The following is a 20,034-nucleotide window of genomic DNA, read 5'->3' as shown; positions in this document are numbered from 1 at the left end:
CGAAATTTCGGGAGTCTTTCACGACGGCGCTCATCATAGGCTGATTTACTTTGTGACGTTAAACAACTATAAACCAGAAGTCTTCTTTTGTAAAAAAAATCAAATTCAAATTTTCAAATTTGAAGAACATGTTTGTCAGTGTAAAAATACAATAAACAGTAAATAAACGAAGTTGTTCATCCAGAACACTACTCTAACCTGGAGTCGTTTCTGTGACGTCCAGAAAAAAAAACTAGAATGACATTTGCAATCTGATTTGAAATAGGAAGGGCATTGAGGATTAGTGATTCTCAAATTTTTTTTGGTAAAGCAGTGGATTCCAAGTTCATAGCAATAACTTAGTACGTTGGTGAGTGTGGTGCAATAAGGCATTTGCAGCTGCTTTCGACAGCAGCGTTCCCAGCAGCAAGTGCAAAAGAAAAAAAAATTGAGACGTCAGCGACACGTAAGCACGGATGTGGATAGGGACGACTGCTAGTTGTTGTGATGTTTCCAGCCCCAAGAAACACGCAGCTGCCAATTGTAGCTTGTTGCCGTTCATAGAAGCATTTCGGAGGACGGCTTTGAAGGGAGTTACCGCTGTTGCAGTAAGCACCAGCGTCTTGCATGCGTCATGCCACCCAGACACCGCTCTTGGTGTCAATATTTAAGAACTCCAGCAGAAGAACGATGTGGCGAGGAAGATTCTTACTTGGTCCCCCTGCAGGCAGCGGTCCATTTTTACCGGTTCCAGCTTCATGGTCGTCCGAAAAAACTGTCGTTGAAAGAGTAAGTCGGTGCTCACTGCAAACTTCCCGTTGATAAAAGCTTATCGCACGCGACTTTAGCCAGGGAACTCAATTTCTTGACACCCATTTTGAGTCGGTTAAGGTTTAAAGGTATGCTCTGTAAACTCAGATTCGCCATTTAGATACATACTTTTCTGCGTTCTCATCGCAGGGCTTCCGATCTCCGCGGTCACTCTTATGTTTATCTTTATAGTAAAGTTTATTCTTGAAACGTTTTTTTTCTGTCTGCTAGGCCTTTCTGACTTCTTGATGGGGATTGACGTCGCAAAAGGACCAGGCTATGAGGGACAGCGTAGTGGAGGCTCCGGATAATTTCGACCACCTGCCGTTCGTTAATGTGCATACGATAGTCGGGCCTCCAGCACTTGCCCTCTATCGAAATGCGACGACCGTGGCCGGCATCGTACCCCCGTCTTTCCGGCAAACAGCCGAGCACCATTTCCACTGAGCCACAGCGGCGCCCTCGTACATCATATTTGTAGATTATTGCTTGTATTGCAAAAGCCTTACAAGTCCCATGAGACGAAAAGTTGGCAGCTTTTGTGCACTCACAGATGGACCAGAGAATCCCTGCGATGGCAACAAAAATTCTAGAAATTGAGGGTGACGTCCTCGAGTGGGAGTGTAATAAACACCGCAAGCCTAGCATTGCCACTCTAGACAATCCTATGCATGACCTTCGTCTACTTATTTTTCACTAGCCGACCCTCCGTGCGGCATAAGTTTTCGTGACGTTCATACCAAGATTATGACAAACCCATTTGTCGCACAGCGTGCTGCGTGACGTCCAGAAACGCCCAGAAACAGCGCAGGCAGTTAAGCGTAATGCCCGCGGTGCCGCACTCGATTCACTGACATTGGGCATAAACAATGCACTTAGTGGCCGTAATGCTTTCCTTACTGTTTGCGCCGAGTTTTTTATCTTGCTAAAATAACTCTGTGAGGAGACAGTACCTGGTACACGCGAGTGAGGATGGCCATAAATGTCTATGAATAGCTTACGTATCTTCATCGATATGTAGCTATTTTGGGTTGTTATAAAGTTGTAACTTGCATGTTTGACGTATATCTTGTGCGCGCTTCTTTTGTTCGTCTGTTTTCCGCTAGCTTACTTAATCAGTTATCGCTTTGAAAAGTTTTTTTTCTTTCGCATACATTTCCCACCATTCTCTTCAATTCGATCGCTCTTTCGAGTGGGCAAATTTCTCTTCACATACATGTGGGCCGCTTTAAACTCTTTCAAATTACTGTCGCTAATAACTGAGGGTAGCTCCTCGAAATCGGCGAAAGATTGGGCACATGCCTCAATCTTTTTCCTACCGCACGGCTAACTCTAATTGAGTCAAGAAACAATCGTGTACATTGCGCGAGTATATATAGAAAGCGCACCCAGTCTAATTGTTTCCAGTCCGGATAGTGATAAAAGGGCCGTCGTCTTCCGGTAAACAAGTTCATGCTTCGAGTCAAGGCTTTCCATTTTGAGAGGTACAGCGGATGGGGCGTTTTCGAACTCTTAATTGAGAGTGTAACGGGCTACGTTATCTCCGGGTGACATGAATGTTCGCAACCCCTGGCGGGATATCGGCGGAAGCTGGCGGTCCACGACACTTTATAATTCGCTGCTGTAGGCCTCGATTCGAAGTCTTGCGCTAGGCGCGTGGTCCGCTGCAAGCTTTATTTTCCTTAGAGGCCCACTGGAGCAGTCGAGTAAGTCACCCGCAGTAAGCGGTCAGAATAGTAAGTACTGTAGTAACGTAGCCATGCGTTGGTCTGATCATGGTGGAGTAGTTATCGGCGTTCATGGTGTCAAACATCTTTCAGAATAACAATGACAGTAGGAAGACCGGACTTCGGCTCAGATGTAGCAAGCATGATGTGAAATCTAGCAGGTTTTATTCATGGCACGGTTGACTAAGCTAAACCCACGCTCAATTCTAATAAAACAAAATTCGTCATATGTCACTAGCGAAGTAAATATATAAATGCTTATGTTATCAGAATTAGCAATAACAGCTGTCTGTTTGATTAAATTCTTTCAAGTTTACATTTTGGCGCCATAGAGGGCAATATTGTCATTGGAGTGATAATATTGATATAGTCTAAGAGACGTTACCATCCAGCTGTCTTGCGCTGTTAAAAGCAGCTGAATGCTTCCACAATGTAAATCCGTTATTTCGCGGTTTTCATAGCCATATAGCATATTGCATTGAGTCTTGGGGCTCAACCGGCAGTGCTTACCTTGCTCCCCTTCAGTAATTACAGAAACGCGCAGTTAGAACTATAACTCACAGTAAGTTCACATATTCGAGTCACCGCTGATTGGGGAATAACAAAAATTGCCTTTTGAGCCTTTGCGGCAACTAAAAACAGCACTAATTTGCATGAGCAGAATAGCGAAGCAAGATCATCCGCTAAATGTATACCTATTTCACTCATTATCCCGTGTCACTAGAAACCACCCTAATGGTAATTTTGTTATGTCCCTTGTTAGAAATGCTTACTTTGAAAGACTTCTGCAGACCGTTGGTGTTAACGACTGGAAGAGTCTACCACAGGAATTAAAGCTGCACACCAGCTTCATTATTGCTCTGAAGAAACGTTTCACTAGCATGATATGATTGTTTCGCATTATTACGTAGTTTTTTTTAATTGTGCGACTTGTGTCGTGCTGCGCATAATTTTTAAACTGGTATCTAATATGGGACTTGTGTGGTGGTTTTTGCGATTTTTTCTTCAACATACCTAATCGCGTTTAATTCTTTACGCTAATGGAATTTTTAACTTTAGTTCCCATTGCATTGTACCCATTATGTTGTCTTTGTAATCCACATGTTTGCTTAGATTGAACTCAGTAAAAAGTGTTATCTTGTAATTGGACTTTTTGCCCTTACAAGTTTTTTTGGTTTTCGATGTGTCCTGCGTCAATCTCCCAGATATTATCGCATATTACTTCATATATATTTAATATTGTCTGCGTGCTATTTCTTGTTTTGTACCTTAAATTACCTAGAGGTTCAAACAGTTATTGAAATTTTGTAAAAAATAAAAAAGAAAAAGAAAATGTAAACAAACAACCGCTGGAAGTCAAGCCTAAGGGCGTTCGGTCAATCACCGCCAGTGGCAAAATCTTCATAATTTTTTGGGTTCTATAGCCTTAACGAAATCATGATTGTTTTCCTTGGGTGTACGAAAAATGCCCGCAAGGTTATAGAGCATAGGGCACGACACAAGTGCGAAAACTGAGAATTTATAGAGAATCACTTTTATGGAGAACCAATGAACTTGTTCAGCTTTTTAGGTTGAGTGTCTGAGGCTTGTAACGACGTTTAAAATCTCATGACTTTTTAGAAACCCTCTCAGTACCCTCAGTACCCTCAGAAAAATAACTATGCTTCTGCGCAGCCAAAAATAGGTCTAATGGCGTAGCTGTTCTTTTTTATATTTTAAACGACATGTTTTCATGGCCACTGGGCAATGAATATCCTATCAGTGAGATAAAAAGCAAGTATTCAGTGAGGCAAATTTTTTCTCCGAAGTGACCTCTGGTGATAGCAGACCATTGGGTTTTATTGCCGTGCTCCAATACGCAAAAAATACGCCAATGGGTATTTATAGTAAAATTATAGAGTTCTCTTTTTCTTTTAAGTAAACCTAGTAGCATTGGCTCGTTTCTTCTTCCTTGTAGATAGAATTTTTTTTTTCTTCGCTGAGTAATGACGTCAACTGAAGCAAATAAGGTTGAGCCACAAAGTGAGCTAGTGAAATCACTTGTGGAAAGCCAACAATGCAATGCAATTGAAAAAGAAAAATAGGCGCAATTAAATATTAGACTGAGCTTTGCGACACGTGAGAAATATAGTCGTCCTTCAAAGTAAACGAGTGTATGAGACCATGTCCTTCGTCGCTCTTCCTTAAAGATCGACAGTCCGTTTGCCACTACCCGCGGTCATCGGCAGCTGAATCCCTAAGAACCAGCTGTTGCAACATTGCCTCCACCCCGCCGCCTTTCTCACAGGGCGTGTTCACGCAGTTCCTATGTGTTCGCACTAGCCGTCGAATAGTGGACACTGATCCTAATACCGTAATAACCTTTCTTGAAAACGCAGACAGTGCTTAGGCTAAGTGGCTCCGACCTCAACTGTATCCGTCCATAGAAAACAAAGGATGTGGTAAACGCGTGAATGAGCCCTTGCAATGGAGGCTGGCTACGCGGCGAAGTAGTCCAAGAAATGTGCCGAGCGGAAACGCCCAGTGCTTAGGATGAAGCCGAGATGTAGAGCGATGAACCTGAGATCACGAGAGATACACCTATGTACACTCCACGACAGTACCTTAGTCTGAACGTCAGTCTTTCTGTATTAATAAAATTGTGTATTGAACTAATTTAGTTCGACGCTGAGAACGAGAATACTGAATGCATGATTTCATCATTAACACTGAAGATGTACATGTGAAGTAACCTTTCTTACTGAATCGAGCATTACGTCATAGTCAGCGGAGGCAAAGTAGAGGTAAATGAGGCATCAGCACGCTGTAGCCTAAATTCGGATTAAAAATTAATCGCATAGCTGAACGCAAACTGTCTTAGTGCAGTAGTATGCCGCCGGACGTTGTATTTTTGATGCGGTGGACAATCACAGGTGATTAAAGAAACACTATTTTATTTTCACGGCACCGAAGGACAAGTCACTTTATTTCGGCACGACGAGAGCTTCAGATTTTATTGCTTTTGCACGCACGGAATTTAGAATGCCATGTTATTCTTCTTGACTTTCCTATTTTGTCTCATCCAGACATGCACATACTTGAAAGATCAGCCATGCGTTATATAATTATAATTGGTTTTTTGGGGAAAGGAAATGGGGCAGTATTTGTCTCATATATCGTTGGAGACCTGAACCGCGCCGTAAGGGAAGGGTAAAGGAGGGAGTGATAGAAGAAAGGAAGAGAGAGGTGCCGTAGTGGAGGGCTCCGAAATAATTTCGACCATCTGGGGAACTTTAACGTGCACTGATATCGCACAGCACACGGGCGCCTTAGCGTTTTTCCTCCATAAAAACGCAGCCGCCGCGGTCGGGTTCGAACCCGGGAACTCCGGATCAGTAGTCGAGTGCCCTAACCACTGAGCCACCGCGGCGGGGCATGCGTTATCCGAAAGGCAAATTTGTCAGTTGAATAATAATAATAATTGGTTTTTGGGGGAAAGGAAATGGCGCAGTATCTGTCTCATATATCGTTGGACACCTGAACCGCGCCGTAAGGGAAGGGATAAAGGAGGGAGTGAATGAAGAAAGGAAGAAGAGGTGCCGTAGTGGAGGGCTCCGGAATAATTTTGATCTCCTGGGGATCTTTATCGTGCACTGACATCGCACAGCACACGGGCGCCTTAGCGTTTTTCGTCCCGACCGCGGCGGCTGCGTTTTTATGAAGGAAAAACGCTAAGGCCCCCGTGTGCGGTGCGATGTCAGTGCACGTTAAAGATCCCCAGGTGGTCGAAATTAATTCGGAGCCCTCCACTACGGCACCTCTTCTTCCTTTCTTCTTTCACTCCCTTCTTTATCTCTTCCCTTACGGCGCGGTTCAGGTGCCAAACGATATATGAGACAGATACTGCGCCATTTCCTTTCCCCCAAAAGCAATTATTATTATTATTAAGTTGGACACAAAAATGCAATAAAATTTTCCTTGTCACATTTGAGAATTTTAGTCTTCAAGCTGCTAGAAATACTTAAGCGACCCCTGGAAGCTACACTAAAACTGCAACACTTAGGAAGGCAACAATTAGGAAGGCAATTAATCATAAAACCTCACTACTCCGTCAGGTCACTTATAGAATGTTTTGCGTAAAGGATGATTTATTTTGTATAGTGTTGACACCGGTATAAAGTATTAGATTGACGTGAAAAGGGCTGCTCCATCGTATTCCAAACGCATTTTGCGAAACCCCACAAGACCATACACTGTTCTTACTCTCAACGATGACGCATATTGTTGTGCAGCTACCAGTAGGTAAGGCTGATAAAATTCATTTTGTGCTACAATTGACTTCGTATTTTTTATTTATTTACTTCATATTGACTTCGCTGTGCATCTTCTGATGTCTACGGGTGACGCGTATCACTGCGCAGGTCACCAAGAAACATGGCGTTCGTGAAAGTCTTGGCTGCAGTTGTTCTCCTGGCTCTTGGGGTTGCAGCGGGTCCATTCAACTCAAAAGGTAACCCAAATCGATATTTTTTCTTTTCGGAAGAAAAAAAGGCAAATTTACACGTACTGCGGGGGCAAACATAATACAATTAAATTAACTTCCTGCCCTAGCCTCCCTCTGTCGACGATGATTTCTATGAATTACAGTCACAAACTGAAGAAGGGAAAGAGGGGCTAGTTATGAATACATGACGGAAGCCAACAGTCACCGCCCTCTGCTATGAACGAGGGTGACGCTGTTGAACACTCTCAAGGCTCGGCTACACTGCACGCAAACACCGCCGAAAACAGAAAACTGGACAACCGTTGCCTTAGCTGCGTTATTAGAGCACTGGACGCGAAATTCGGAGGTCGCGGATTCGGATCTTACCGACGACATGTGGTTGTTTCTCTTGTGCTTTGTAATCAATTATTTTTAAATAATTATTTTATTATATCCCGTTGCTGAACGTCAAGTTTTGAAAAAGAGAGAGAAAACATCTCTTGCGCTATTTGCTTTCGGTGATCATTGGTTTCCGTCATTTATAATCACAAACTGTTACGGGTATCTGCTTTTCGGGCACAAATATATTTTGTTCCTTCAGAAAGCAGTGTGTCTGCCTAGGAAATTAGAATGGGTGCTTCATACAAGCCGAGGATTCTTGGACATCTCTTTTGTCATGCATATGTTGAATATTGTGAGCTACGTTTTAAGAAATATTGTAGGTAATGGCCAATTCTTATCATGTGTAGCAAAAACTTTCTTGTTAAGTTCATTCGTCACTCGCTTCGAGTAGTTAGGACTGCGATTTAAAGCCAACGAGGAACGTTGTTAAGCTCGCAAAAATGTTATAGCAGCAAAGTCAAGCCTGCCCTGGAGATCTGTGGATATATTGATTGCTGTAGTAAAATTTTATGATATATTGCTACGCTACTAACTACTCTAGTGGCGCCATACAGCGGCTAAACTGCGTTTCCTGGCAGTTGGCAAGCCTTGAGCCATCTCGGGGCTAGATGCTTCGTCTTCTTCATCTCTCGTGCTGCCTGCTGCCTTGCGTGTTCCAACGTCTTGCGCGTCTAATTAAAGCAAGTAAACCAGCCCTGCTTACGCCAACCGTTTCTCAGTGACATATTTGGTGGAGGTGCGGGGTAATGGCCCATGTACGCTGACCTCGAGGACACCTTTGACGTCAGCTACGTGGCTACAACACCAGTACACAAGGCGAGCCGCCGCCTGCGAGGCCTACAACCCGAGTTCGGCCAACTGACAGCGCCGGTAAGGGCCATGACATCCACCGCGGCTAGCCAGACAAGTCAGCACTCCGGGAGTGCCCCGCCATTTGTCTTTCACGCATCTAGATCGCCGCCACCGCTCCACGGGGACAGGTTCGAGGACGTCGAAGACTGGTTGGCCAGCCTAGACCGAGTGGCGGGTTTCAATGAGTGGGACGGCGAGCGCAAGCTGCGCAACGTCTACTTTGCGCTGCAGGACTCGGCTAAAACGTGGTTTGAGAACCACGAAGCTTCCTTTACCACCTGGGAGGCTTTTCGTCGAGAGCTGCTAGCGACATTTACCAGCAGCGAAAGAAAAGAGAAAGCTGAAATCGCCCTGCGCTCGAGATCACAGCAGCCGAACGAGGGCGTCGCGATGTTCATCGAGGACATTACCCGACTGTTCAATCGGGCCGACCCTTCTATTCCCGAAGCCCAGAAGGTACGCCACTTAATGCGTGGCGTAAAAGAGCAGCTGTTTGCCGGACTGGTCCGTGACCCGCCACGAACAGTGTCCGACTTCACCAAGGAAGCAAGGAGTATCGAGCGCTTTTTACAGGAACGGGGCGCCCACTACGGACGTCAGGGTACTGTAGCAGCCGCTTCGCAGTCCGAGTGCACGCCTACGTCGCTGCCCGCTGAGGACCTTCGGGAGCTTGTAAGAAGCCTGGTGCGCGAGGAACTGGCGAAACTTCGCTTTGAAGCTCCACAGGCCAGCGTCGCTGCCGTTACGGACGTGGTCCGCGAAGAAATCCGACGAGTTGTGCAGCCACCCCCCGCTCCACACCCGGCGCCCTCCGTTATGACGTACAGCGAGGCGCTACGAAGTCCCAAGCCAGCGATGCGAGCCTTTTCCTCCATCGCTCCTGTGCAATACCTGCAGGAGCCAATCGCAACAGCACACCCTCCGTGCCGCAGGAGTTCAGGCCCCCCGTGAGCAAAGCGCACGTTGGCGTACGCCAAACAATCGGCCGCTCTGTTACCACTGCGGAGAGCCTGGCCACATCCTCCGCCACAGTCCCTACCGCAAGATGGGTTTAAGGGGGTTTTCACCTGACGCACCTCGACCACGCTACGGTGAAAGACCACGGGATATCGAACAGTACTTGGCTGAAAACGTGCAATCTTCGACCCCGCACCGACGCCAGTCCCGATCGCCATCCCTAAGGCGGTTCTCTTCGCCCGGCCGCACGTCATCCTCTGGCCAGTTCAGAGGTATGCCCCCACGTCGGGAAAACTGAAGACGGCGTCCTGCGGGGGTAGGGCTGCCGCTACTGGACCGAGTCAAGAGCCTCCACCCGACGATTCGCCGCGACGCTCCGACCGACGACGACACGACCCGACGACCTCGACGACGCGCTGCGACCGACTGGCCTCCGCCGAGATTCCGGTATCCGCCGACAACCACGACGTTACCGCACTCGTGGATACCGGCGCTGATTTTTCGGTAATGAGCAGAGGGCTAGCCACGGTCTTGAGGAAGGTTCTGACCCCTTTGTCTGGGCCGCAGATCCGGACAGCTGGTGGCCACGTGGTAACTCCGATCGGTGTGTGCACTTCGCGAATCCAGATCCGCGGTGTTACATTCCCTGGCTGCTTTGCTGTGCTACCCGAGTGCTCGAAACACCTCATACTCGGTTTGGATTTCCTTCAAGAGTACGGTGCCGTTATCAACCTCCAGGAGCTAATCGTGTTGTTTTCCACCCAAGGTCCTGTCGACGACGATACCGAGCCACGCAGGGCTAAGTTATGTGTCTGGGACGACCACGTTTTGATGCCATCAAGATCCAGCATGTTATTTACTGTAGAGTGCGATAACAGCACCAAAATTCGTGCCATTGCTGAAACCAACATGTCGCTGCTCCTTGGTCGGCAAGTGTGTGTTGCTCGAGGAATTGTTGAACTGGACAAGGGCCGAACCGAACTCTTGGTGACCAATTTTGGTTGTGAACCTCAGTGTTTGCCTGGCAGAACAGCTATTGCGTATTTCGAGGAACTCAGGGAATTCGCAGGACAGCACGCTTTGTGCGGAGCCCCGGCGTCAGTAAAGGAACCGACCACTCCCATAAACACTGACGTGAACCCAAACCTCCCAACTAACCAGAAACGCTGCATGGAGAGCGTTATCCAGTCTTTCTGCGACTGCTTTGCCTCGACCTCCAAGGTCAGGCAGACACCGCTCACAAAGCACCTAATTATAGTTGACGCCAACCTACGGCCGTTATGTCAGCCGCCCTACCGCATCTCTTCGAAGGAGCGCGATGCCATTCGCCGCCAAGTTCAAGAAATGCTCAAGGACGACGTGATACAGCGGTCGACGAGCCCGTGGGCGTCGCCTGTTGTTCTAGTGGCAAAGAAAGATGGAATCCTACTGTTCTGCGTTGATTACAGACGTTTAAACAAAGTCACTAAAAAGGATGTTTATCCTCTCCCGCGTATTGATGACTCCCTGAACCGGCTGCGACACGCCAAGTACTTCTCATCGCTAGATTTACGAAGCGGCTATTGGCAAATCGAGGTGGACGAACGCGACCGGGAAAAGACCGCCTTTATTACACCGGACGGTCTCTATGAATTCCGGGTGCTCCCTTTCGGCCTGTGCTCGGCTCCTGCAACCTTCCAGATGATGATGGACACCTTTCTTGCCGATCTCGAATGGCAGTCCAGTCTCGTGTACTTAGATGACGTTGTCATCTTTTCTGACACGTTCGAAGAGCACCTGAGACGCCTGCGCGCTGTGTTCGAAGCAATTCGGTCGGCCGATCTTTCCCTGAAGCCCCAAAAGTGTCAATTCGCTTTCGAAGAGTTGAAGTTTCTAGGCCACATCGTGAGCGCTAAAGGGGTTAGCCCAGACCCCGATAAGACTGCTGCCGTGGCTGCTTTTCCTGTGCCCACCGATAAGCGCAGTGAGCGCCGCTTTCTGGGTCTCTGTGCCTATTATCGGCGTTTTGCGCAGAACTTCTCCCAGATCGCTGAGCCCCTCACGCGACTCACGAAAGATTCCGAACCATTCTTCTGGGGCCTGGAGCAACAGCAAGCCTTTGAAGACCTCCGCACTCGTCTCCAAAGTACGCCCATCCTTGGACACTTCGACGAGTCAGCCGACACACAGACGCCAGCAACATTGGCCTCGGTGCGGTCCTTGTGCAGAGGCAGGATGGTCTCGAACGCGTAATCGCATACGCGGGCCGCACATTGTCACGATCTGAGGCGAACTATTCCACCACCGAAAAAGAATGCTTGGCCATTGTGTGGGCAGTAACAAAATTTCGCCCGTACCTATGTGGCCGCCCTTTCAGGGTCGTCAGCGACCACCACTCGCTGTGTTGGCTGGCGAACCTCAAAGATCCCTCGGGACGGCTTGCACGCTGTAGCCTTCGACTTCAGGAATTCGATGTCACAATCGTCTATAAGTCTGGTAAGAAGCACAGTGATGCCGACTGTTTGTCTCGTGCTCCTATCGAGAACAACCGAGCTGACCCCGACGACGATTCTGTTTTTCTTGGTGCCATCTCCACGTCCATCCTCATTCAACACCAAAGGGACGACAGCGAACTACGCCCCCTCATTGAGTATCTAGAAGGAAGCGCTCAGTCTCCCCCGCGAATCTTTTCGCGCGGGCTGTCGTCATTCTGTTTACGTGACGGCGTCCTGTATAAGAAAAACTACAGTCCAACAGAAGCTGTCTATCTACTCGTCGTGCCTACGGCCCTTCGCGACGAAGTCCTGCAGGCGAGCCATGATGACCCATCTTCTGGTCACCTGGGTTTTTGTCGAACTTTGGCACGAATACTGCAAAAATACTGCTGGCCAATGGTTGCTGCAGTTGTGAAACGTTACGTAAGAACTTGCAGCGAGTGCCAGCGTCGCAAGACGTCGTCGACTAAGCCAGCCGGCCTACTCCAGCCTATTGATGCGCCTCAGGTTCCTTTCCACCAAGTTGGCATGGACATACTCGGCCCATTTCCGGAGTCCGCGCTGGGCAACCGCTACATTGTGGTCGCCACCGACTACCTCAGCCGATACTGTGAGACTGAAGCTCTTCCCCGTGGTACTGCTGACGAAATTGCGAACTTTTTCATTCAAAACATTGTGCTTCGTCACGGTGCACCCATTATCGTTTTAACTGACAGGGGAACAGCGTTCACCTCGGCCCTTACGCAGGAGGTTATGCGCCTAAGCGGCACCAGTCACCGCAAAACAACCGCTTACCCCCCTCAAACGAACGGCCTCACCGAACGGCTCAACAAGACGATCGCCGACATGATTTCTATGTATGTCGACGCAGACCACCAAAACTGGGACGCCATACTCCCTTTCGTCACCTTTGCTTATAATACTGCGGTCCAGGAAACGACACGCTTCACTCCATTTCGTTATGTACATGGTCGCGAAGCCACAGCCATGCTGGATGCAGTGCTGCTTCCAGCTAGCGCTACCCCCTCTGTTATGGGTGCTGCCCAATTTGTTCGTTACGCTGAGGCCGCCCGCCAACTCGCTCGACAGCGCATCCAGCACCAGCAAGTTCACGACGCTCAGCGCTACAACCTCCGCCACCGAAATGTGCGTACCTGCCCGGCGAACAAGTCTGGGTGTGGAGCCCAATCCGCATGAGGGGACGCTCTGAAAAGCTTCTACGCAGATACTTTGGCCCCTACGAGGTGCTCTGCCAGCTCAGTCAACTTACCCACGAAGTTCTCCCCCAAGGAACAGTTCGCTCTTCTAGACGGCCGACCTCCAAAGTTGTCCACGTTGCTCGGATGAAGCCGTACCACGCCCGCTAGCCCATCGCGCGTGTCTACACCACACGCCAGACACGTGCGACTACCCTTGTGGTCCTGCCTGCAATTGCTACCACACCGATTCGGTGTCTTCAAGAGAGGGGGAGCAATGCTACGCTACTAACTACTCCAGTGGCGCCATACAGCGGTTAAACTGCATTTCCTGGCAGTTGGCAAGCCTTGAGGCATCTCGGGGCTAGATGCTTCGTCTTTTTCATCTCTCGTGCTGCCTGCTTCCTTGCGCGTTCCAACGTCTTGCGCGTCTAATTAAAGCAAGTAAACCAGCCCTGCTTACGCCAACCGTTTCTCAGTGACAATATCAAATTTCGTTCAACACAACTTCCAGTTAAAAAACCAGTTTGCCTAGTTTTTGAGTTTGAGAATACTTCGAGTATTATAAATAGGGTGGGCCTTTTTTGATTGCACGAAGATATTCTCTTTCTGTCGAGTATTGGCTAGACAGGATTGGAGCTGTTGTCCTTCAAAACTGTTGTAGGGCTGTTGTTATCGCTATGCCGCTATTTAAGTTTTATTTTATTGCTCCTTTCTTGTCTTGTCAGAAGGAATTTTCGCCGTCAGTGACAAGCATCCTGGATTTAACTCTTTGTTGCCATTGACCATTTAATCACACTCTTGCTTAGCACGGTGCACGTCTTTGTGCAGGGCTGTACACAGCACAGAGAAAACCAGGCGAATAGGACTGAATGGCTTGTCGTGTACCGTATTCCTAAAAATGTGGTCCAGTTACTTCTTCGAAAAAATGTACCGGTTCCACACTTTTATATACGATTATTTAAACGACGTAAGAAGGAATAAAGTACTACTGCTCCCTCGGCTAGAGTTTATTTTGGGCAAAAGTTACGCTCACCATAAAGTTAGCAGGACAACTAACACAAGTATTACACGTTTATTTCAGTGGACTTTACAGCGAAATTCAGGAGCATGTGGTTGTTTTTTTAAGTAGATTTTGAGACAATTTCAGGTTTTTAGGAGCCGTTTATCTTACTATAAGGTGGCGTTTATGGTGCTCACAGGAGTTTATTTCATTACATGAGGGAGCTGATTTGAAATGTACTACTCCCATGCCAGCCTAATTCTTGAGCTGTGTGGTCCAGGGAGAATGCGTCGAAGGAATTACGGCGACTGATTTAAAAAAAAACTATGTTTTTATTTGGTGTACAAAACAATCGAGCTAAGTGATCGGCAGCTATCTTTAGATTCAATAAAGGCCGAGTTTGGGCTAGTTGGTTTTCTATGCTGAACGTAAAAGCGCAAAAAACAAGAACGAAGAATAAGACGCACCCTGTTGGGCCTAAGAGGGGTGGATTCGACAAACACGCATGTCTTGCAATTGCTGGTAGCAAGCCATGGCGTAAAAGTAGGCTTCTTCTGAAAGAAAGGTTAGCAAAAAAAAAATCAGCAGAGAAAAGAATAACGCCTTTAAACTTAAATTGCACCAGGTGCTTATACTGTAAGTCTAGTTAAGTTGACACAAGAAACTGAGAAGACATTTTGCACTGATATAAGCATTGTGCGAAGTTTAAACGCTTTTCGTGATAAATTATCAGCTATCAGTAAAAATCTATGCATACCAGCGCTACAAGCTAATCTGCTTGCCAGTACATCTATGTACCCAGCCGACTGAGAGCGGCTCCTCCCCCCCCCCCCCCCCCCCACGAAAAAACTGCCCTTAAGTCCAGTTACATATTACCGTAACCCGCGACAGATGTAGTGTCTACATTATTTTCAGTGGCATGAAACAATAAATTTCTTAGACAATTTGTGACCGCTGTGTGAATTGGCTCTTTCAGGTGACGATGAAACGATTCGTATCAGCGCACTCAAAATTTCTGCGGAGTTCACTGCATGGCGCTGCACTCAAAAAACGAAGTGGGATTTACTGTACGGGTGTCAGTTGCTTCAAAGAAGAATGCAATGCTGCTTACAGCTGTGCACGACAAAGACAGTCCAGCCTTCACAGAGGTGCACGGAAAGCAACCGCAAACGAATCAGGGGCAGCCGGTATTAAAAATACTTATGCGCCACACACCATGCCATCGCTACAAAACATGAGCTGCTAACATGTGTCTGCGGTGCTGAAAATGAGCCCAAGCAATAGCGGAAATACATGGTTTCACTCTGGTCCTTTGTAGAACCGGCCTTTACCAATATATTTCCAATATTGGGCCCATTACCTGTGCTGCTTGGTAATGGTCATTCGTTGCTTCAGCACTTATAGACGACCTGAGGGAGGCGTTCAGTGCAGCACGTTGCAGCCCAGGTCGCTGATGTCCACTCTATTCTGTCAGGGCAAGCGCTCGCAAAAAAGCGGGCGCTGATATGGCGGCGACAGGCAGCCCGACCCGTCACACACCGCCAACGCCTGCCGCGGGATGGCAGCGCAGGCGATGCTACTCCATGCGTTTCGCGGGCTCGCTGGTTGCTTCAGATGCACATTCTGTCCAGTAGTATGCTACACAAAGCTGCTCAGATTCGGTGCTTTGTATCACGACAAACGTGCTTGAAGCAGCCAGAGCAGAGACAAGAAGCTAGCCAGCGGCGACGCAGAAGCCGGCATCGTCACTTGTTAACGCGGGCAGATGGTGAGACAAGAGTCGTTATAATACTTTACGGTATGATTTGGTTTGGTTTGGTTTGTGAAGGTTTAACGTTCCAAAGCAACTCAAGCTATGAGAGACGCCGTAGTGAAGGGCTCCGGAAATTTTGACCACCTGGGGTTCTTTAACGTGCACTGACATCGCACAGTACACGGGCCTCTCGAATTTCGCCTCCATCGAAATTCGACCGCCGCGGTCAGGATCGAACCCGCGTCTTTCGGGCCAGCAGCAGAGCGCCATAACCACTCAGCCACAGCGGCGACTTCTTTACGGTATGAATAAGAATTCAAGGCGACGTACTCTTTTATGGAAACATAGTAGAATCATGTTAGTGCTCTATTTTTACTCTTCGATTTAGTGACGGCAGTAACAAAAGATCGATTTCCTTATATCACCTCTTATTGCTAGTTGCATTAGTTAAAGATACGGAGTTTAAAAGGGAACGGCGGACATTATACAACTCTTATTCGGGCATAAATATGTTTACAGTGAAGCAGGTTCTAGGAACTTATATATAGTTCTGAGATAGGCGTGCAATTTTTATTTTTCGGGCTAGAAAGGAAATCCTTATGCATGTATATTCTCTGGGTAACATTTCACATAACTGTGAAAGAAACATTCAAGTAATTGTTTTTTTTTACGCACGAATATACTTTCAGGTGTTTTCAAAATTGGGGTTCAAAACGGTGAAACGAAACCTCTCCAACTTAAGCCTTGAACCAAATTTTATGAAATCATACTCCTAAGCATGGAAGCAAAATTAAATGGATAGTAATATTGTTGCTTCAAGCTAATTTCTGCTGCGTAGTTATCGCTGCAGTCAGGGTAGCCCCGTTTAAAAAACTAAAGGAGGTTGTTGACAGAATAAGTGCGAGCCGGAGAGGAACAAGGTTATTGTATGTGTCACCTCTAACTCCGACGATGTTAAAAAGGAGACATGAAGGTACAATATACCCCGGTCGTGTTTCCGGCTATTCACCAGGTTGCTTAAAATGTGCGCGCACTTCATGCTTCGGAACTGCTAACACAAGACGACCGAAAATATATGAAAAGCCCTTTATAAAATACTTCACTGTTATCGTGTATGCAGTTTTACTTAAATGCCAGAAAGCCTTTATGTGCTATATTCGCCTATATATGCACTTTGCGCTGCATGCGTTAGTGGGTAAAGACAACACAAGACCATTACTCCGGATGAAGATATCAAGCAACAGCACGGGTGTTGTAAGAAGTGTTACATAATTACAAATAGTGGCAATTTTTTTCGACTTAGTTTCTGGTGGTGCTCTTGAGGCTGAACACAATATTTCTTGAGCGTTTGGCTTCCTAAAAGCTAAAAGCTAAAAGTTGCTTGCTCGCGACCTTTTAAGACTGTATTTAAAATGTGAATCTGCTCTTGCTGCTTTTAAACAGTGAATGGGAAACTCGTTTTGCGCCTTCATAGGAGTTTAGAAAGGCCAGATTACACTCTAGCCGGAATTCAGTTTTCTGTTCACACAAAAATTGCCGGTTTGACCGAGCATGTGGAGAAAAAAAGAAAAACAAGATGTTTGAATTATTTTCATATTCAAGCTGGCATTACGTGCAGCTGCTTCAATCGCACAAAGTGAGAGCTATGAGTGCCTGGTCAAGCACATATGTGATTAAGAAAATGGCTTTGAGGATACACAGAAATCAAAATAAATTATAATGGAGAGTAGCTTGTCGGCTGACTTTTTGATTTATATCACAACGGTCTATAAATAGATGGAATCGCAAACTGCTAAGGCACGAACTTCGTGCCCTTATCATACTCCTAATGTCCTTCTCTTGAACCGTACACACAGCCCAGTGACAGAGAAATAGCTTTGTACGCCTCCTATCTTGAAAGCTTATGTTGAACTCCCAGATGGAAGAGAAAAGGCATCAAATAGAAGAGAAAAGCTGTCACCGTATAGTGTAGTCCACGTGCCACCATCCATAAATTTGAATGGTACAGCTTTGTTTCCCAGATTGCTGCTTTTGCTTAGCGATTTTTTTCGTATCCGAATTTAGGATTTTGGCGCAAAACAAGCGTCTTTCCTATACAAGTTACCTTAACTTGCAGGCGCATATGGATTTTATAAAACTTGAGCGAAAGAAAATCTGCTGCAGAATTTCAACCTTCATTATGTTATGCATGATTGTATGCTAGGACTCGCTATGTTTTTTGAAGAAAAGAAAATTCTTTAAAGAACAGTCAGCACAAAACCATCGAGCTTTGAGGGAAACAAGAAGATCTCCGCTAATGAAAGTTACGGGTGCAGTGCTATATCTTTGCAAAGCGAGATATATGTTAAATATACCCGCATGTTAAGCATATTTAAGCCCTACGCAACTCTAAGGACTCCTCTAGTATCGCTTAACGTTTAACGCCCAAATTGACACATCTACAGAGTATATGGGAGCGTTCTAAAAGCCGTAGTCCTGATTTTTTTTTTGCGCGGTGGCAACGTCTTCAGAAATGACAAAAAGAACTCAGAGGAAATGCATTTTAGGGGAACAGAATCACTCACAGTTTTCTTGTCCTATAAAAGTTTCGTTTTGCTACTTCTCTATTAATCTTTGGCTCATTATTGAATCATTGAAGCTATATCGACATCATCTACAATTTCTTATTTATGTGAGCTGAGCAGCTGACTATTCAACTGTGTAGCTTCATTCGCACAACAAGCACAAGTTCCTAGTCCATGTGGAGCCAGCTTTATGATGAGGAACCTTGGCATGCTGTAGGCACATGTAACAACTGCACTCATGAATAAGAGTGCTACATTTTTATCTTTCAAATATCTTTTTTTCTTTTCAGGTGCCAAATGTGACTTGCCGGACATTGATCTTGAGGACGAAGTTGACAAACTGCTGGAGAAGATACCAAAATCCTATTTTCCGGGGGGCCAACGAGGCTACACTCCAATCTTTGATGGCCTAGAATTCGGTGACGTGAATGTGACCGGTATGAACAAGATTCAGCGATCCGGACCAGTCATTCCTTACTGCAAGAAAGGCTCAAGCATGGTCCAGGTGGAACTGATCAACGAGGGCGAGGTCGAATGTACTGCTCCGTGGAGGGTTTGCTCCGGAGATGAGGGCAAGCTGCAGCTGAGAGCTGAATTCACGCGGTTCACTCTACACCTCATGGTTGACAGAGAGGGAAGCAGTGGGACGTACCTTTCGATGGACGGCGAATTCTCTACGATGCCAGTGATGATATACAACGTGGACTTTGTTGTGGAGGGCCTCGGTGATTTCGGCAAGATTTCTAGCGTAGCGTTGAGCAAGCTCTTCCCATCGTTGTTCTCGGAATTGTGGATGCAAGGATTCTTCTCGACATTCCGTAAGGCGCTTCGGGATGCACTGAAGGAACGCAATGAAGTGTTTTAATTTGTGCTCCTCGACTGCTAGCACCACGATTCGACTCCCAAGCTAGCACAGAGCCGAGCGGCGGTTGAATTGCGTCCATAAACCACACTTGCCAAGAGTAAGGAAGATGGATGACTGAACCAATAAAAGCCCCTTATGAGCGTCTTTTACAGAGTGTGGTGTCGCTATCTCAATGCCGGATGGTGTATTCAAAAGTTGGAATTCGTTCGCTATGACGTCGCCTGGAGGACTTAATTCTCACTCAACGTTTTCTTGTAGTATTATGGAATATATATACCTCCTCAACCACATCAGAAGGGCCAGAGATCTTAAAGTTCCTATCTCCTCATCGCCGTCTGTTCGCGGCGCTTGAGCCAACGCCGCGAGCAGTACGCCCCTTTTCCATCCACGCGTGCTTTTCAGGATTGCGACCTTAGGAAAGAACGGTACAGCAACGCTGTCTAGCAGCCATAAAAAATATCTCAACCATATCAGGGCGACAGTGGCGCATTTCTCTCAAAGGTTACCCACCACGAAAACATCCTTCTGGACGCCAGAACGGTACTGTCGCTTTTGTGCCTACACACTGGAGTTTCCTATCTTGATCGAACTGAACGAAGAAGGCTGAATCCCTCCTGTGTTAAAGCTACCGCTTGAGACGAGCCGGGTGGCATTCTTTGCAAAAGAGACAACAGAAGCTGTTTTTCAGAAAGTCGCGGAGCAATCCTTACACTGTAAACTGCTATGACCTGGGTATTTAACTGTGATTTTATTATTTTAATTGCCAAAAAAGAAATCAGTAAAAAATATTTACCTCTTCATTCAGAAGAAGGTGGTGCCGTAGTGAAGGGCTCCGGAATATTATGTTTATTTATTTATTTTCCCATCAAGGCCATGGGCATTACAGAGGGGAGTAGTTGAATGAGATAATTACAATACAGAAAAGATAACACGAATCAGACAAATTAATGATAGACATATATAATGGTGGCTAGTGCGGTTCTAAAATGA

At 46.6% G+C, this 20,034-nt stretch overlaps 1 protein-coding gene across 3 annotated transcripts; it reads left to right on the top strand.

Moving 5' to 3' along the window:
- The first annotated feature begins 590 nt into the window (after positions 1 to 590).
- LOC144132864 (uncharacterized) lies at positions 591 to 19,193 on the top strand. Of its 3 annotated transcripts, none has more exons than XM_077665572.1 (3): positions 591 to 768; positions 6,917 to 7,005; positions 18,470 to 19,193. In XM_077665572.1, exons 1-3 carry the CDS (start codon positions 614 to 616, stop codon positions 19,042 to 19,044), a joined length of 819 nt encoding a protein of 272 aa, XP_077521698.1. In that variant the 5' UTR covers positions 591 to 613; the 3' UTR covers positions 19,045 to 19,193. The 3 variants fall into 3 exon arrangements, with proteins under 3 accessions (XP_077521698.1, XP_077521700.1, XP_077521699.1); XM_077665574.1 differs by lacking the exon at positions 591 to 768 and adding an exon at positions 2,361 to 2,495; XM_077665573.1 differs by lacking the exon at positions 591 to 768 and adding an exon at positions 2,375 to 2,525.
- Positions 19,194 to 20,034: the final 841 nt, after the last annotated feature.

This window comes from Amblyomma americanum, chromosome 5, assembly GCF_052857255.1.
Source record: "Amblyomma americanum isolate KBUSLIRL-KWMA chromosome 5, ASM5285725v1, whole genome shotgun sequence".
Taxonomy (NCBI): Eukaryota; Metazoa; Arthropoda; class Arachnida; order Ixodida; family Ixodidae; genus Amblyomma; species Amblyomma americanum.
Note: the sequence above shows the minus strand (reverse complement) of the source record. Positions and strands in the feature narration are given on the sequence as shown.

Coding starts and splice junctions, on each gene's coding strand:
- LOC144132864 (XM_077665572.1), top strand. CDS start 614: ATGCCACCCAGACACCGCTCTTGGTGTCAATATTTAAGAACTCCAGCA. Junction 769..6,916: donor AAAAAACTGTCGTTGAAAGA/GTAAGTCGGTGC, acceptor ATCACTGCGCAG/GTCACCAAGAAACATGGCGT. Junction 7,006..18,469: donor GGGTCCATTCAACTCAAAAG/GTAACCCAAATC, acceptor TTTTCTTTTCAG/GTGCCAAATGTGACTTGCCG.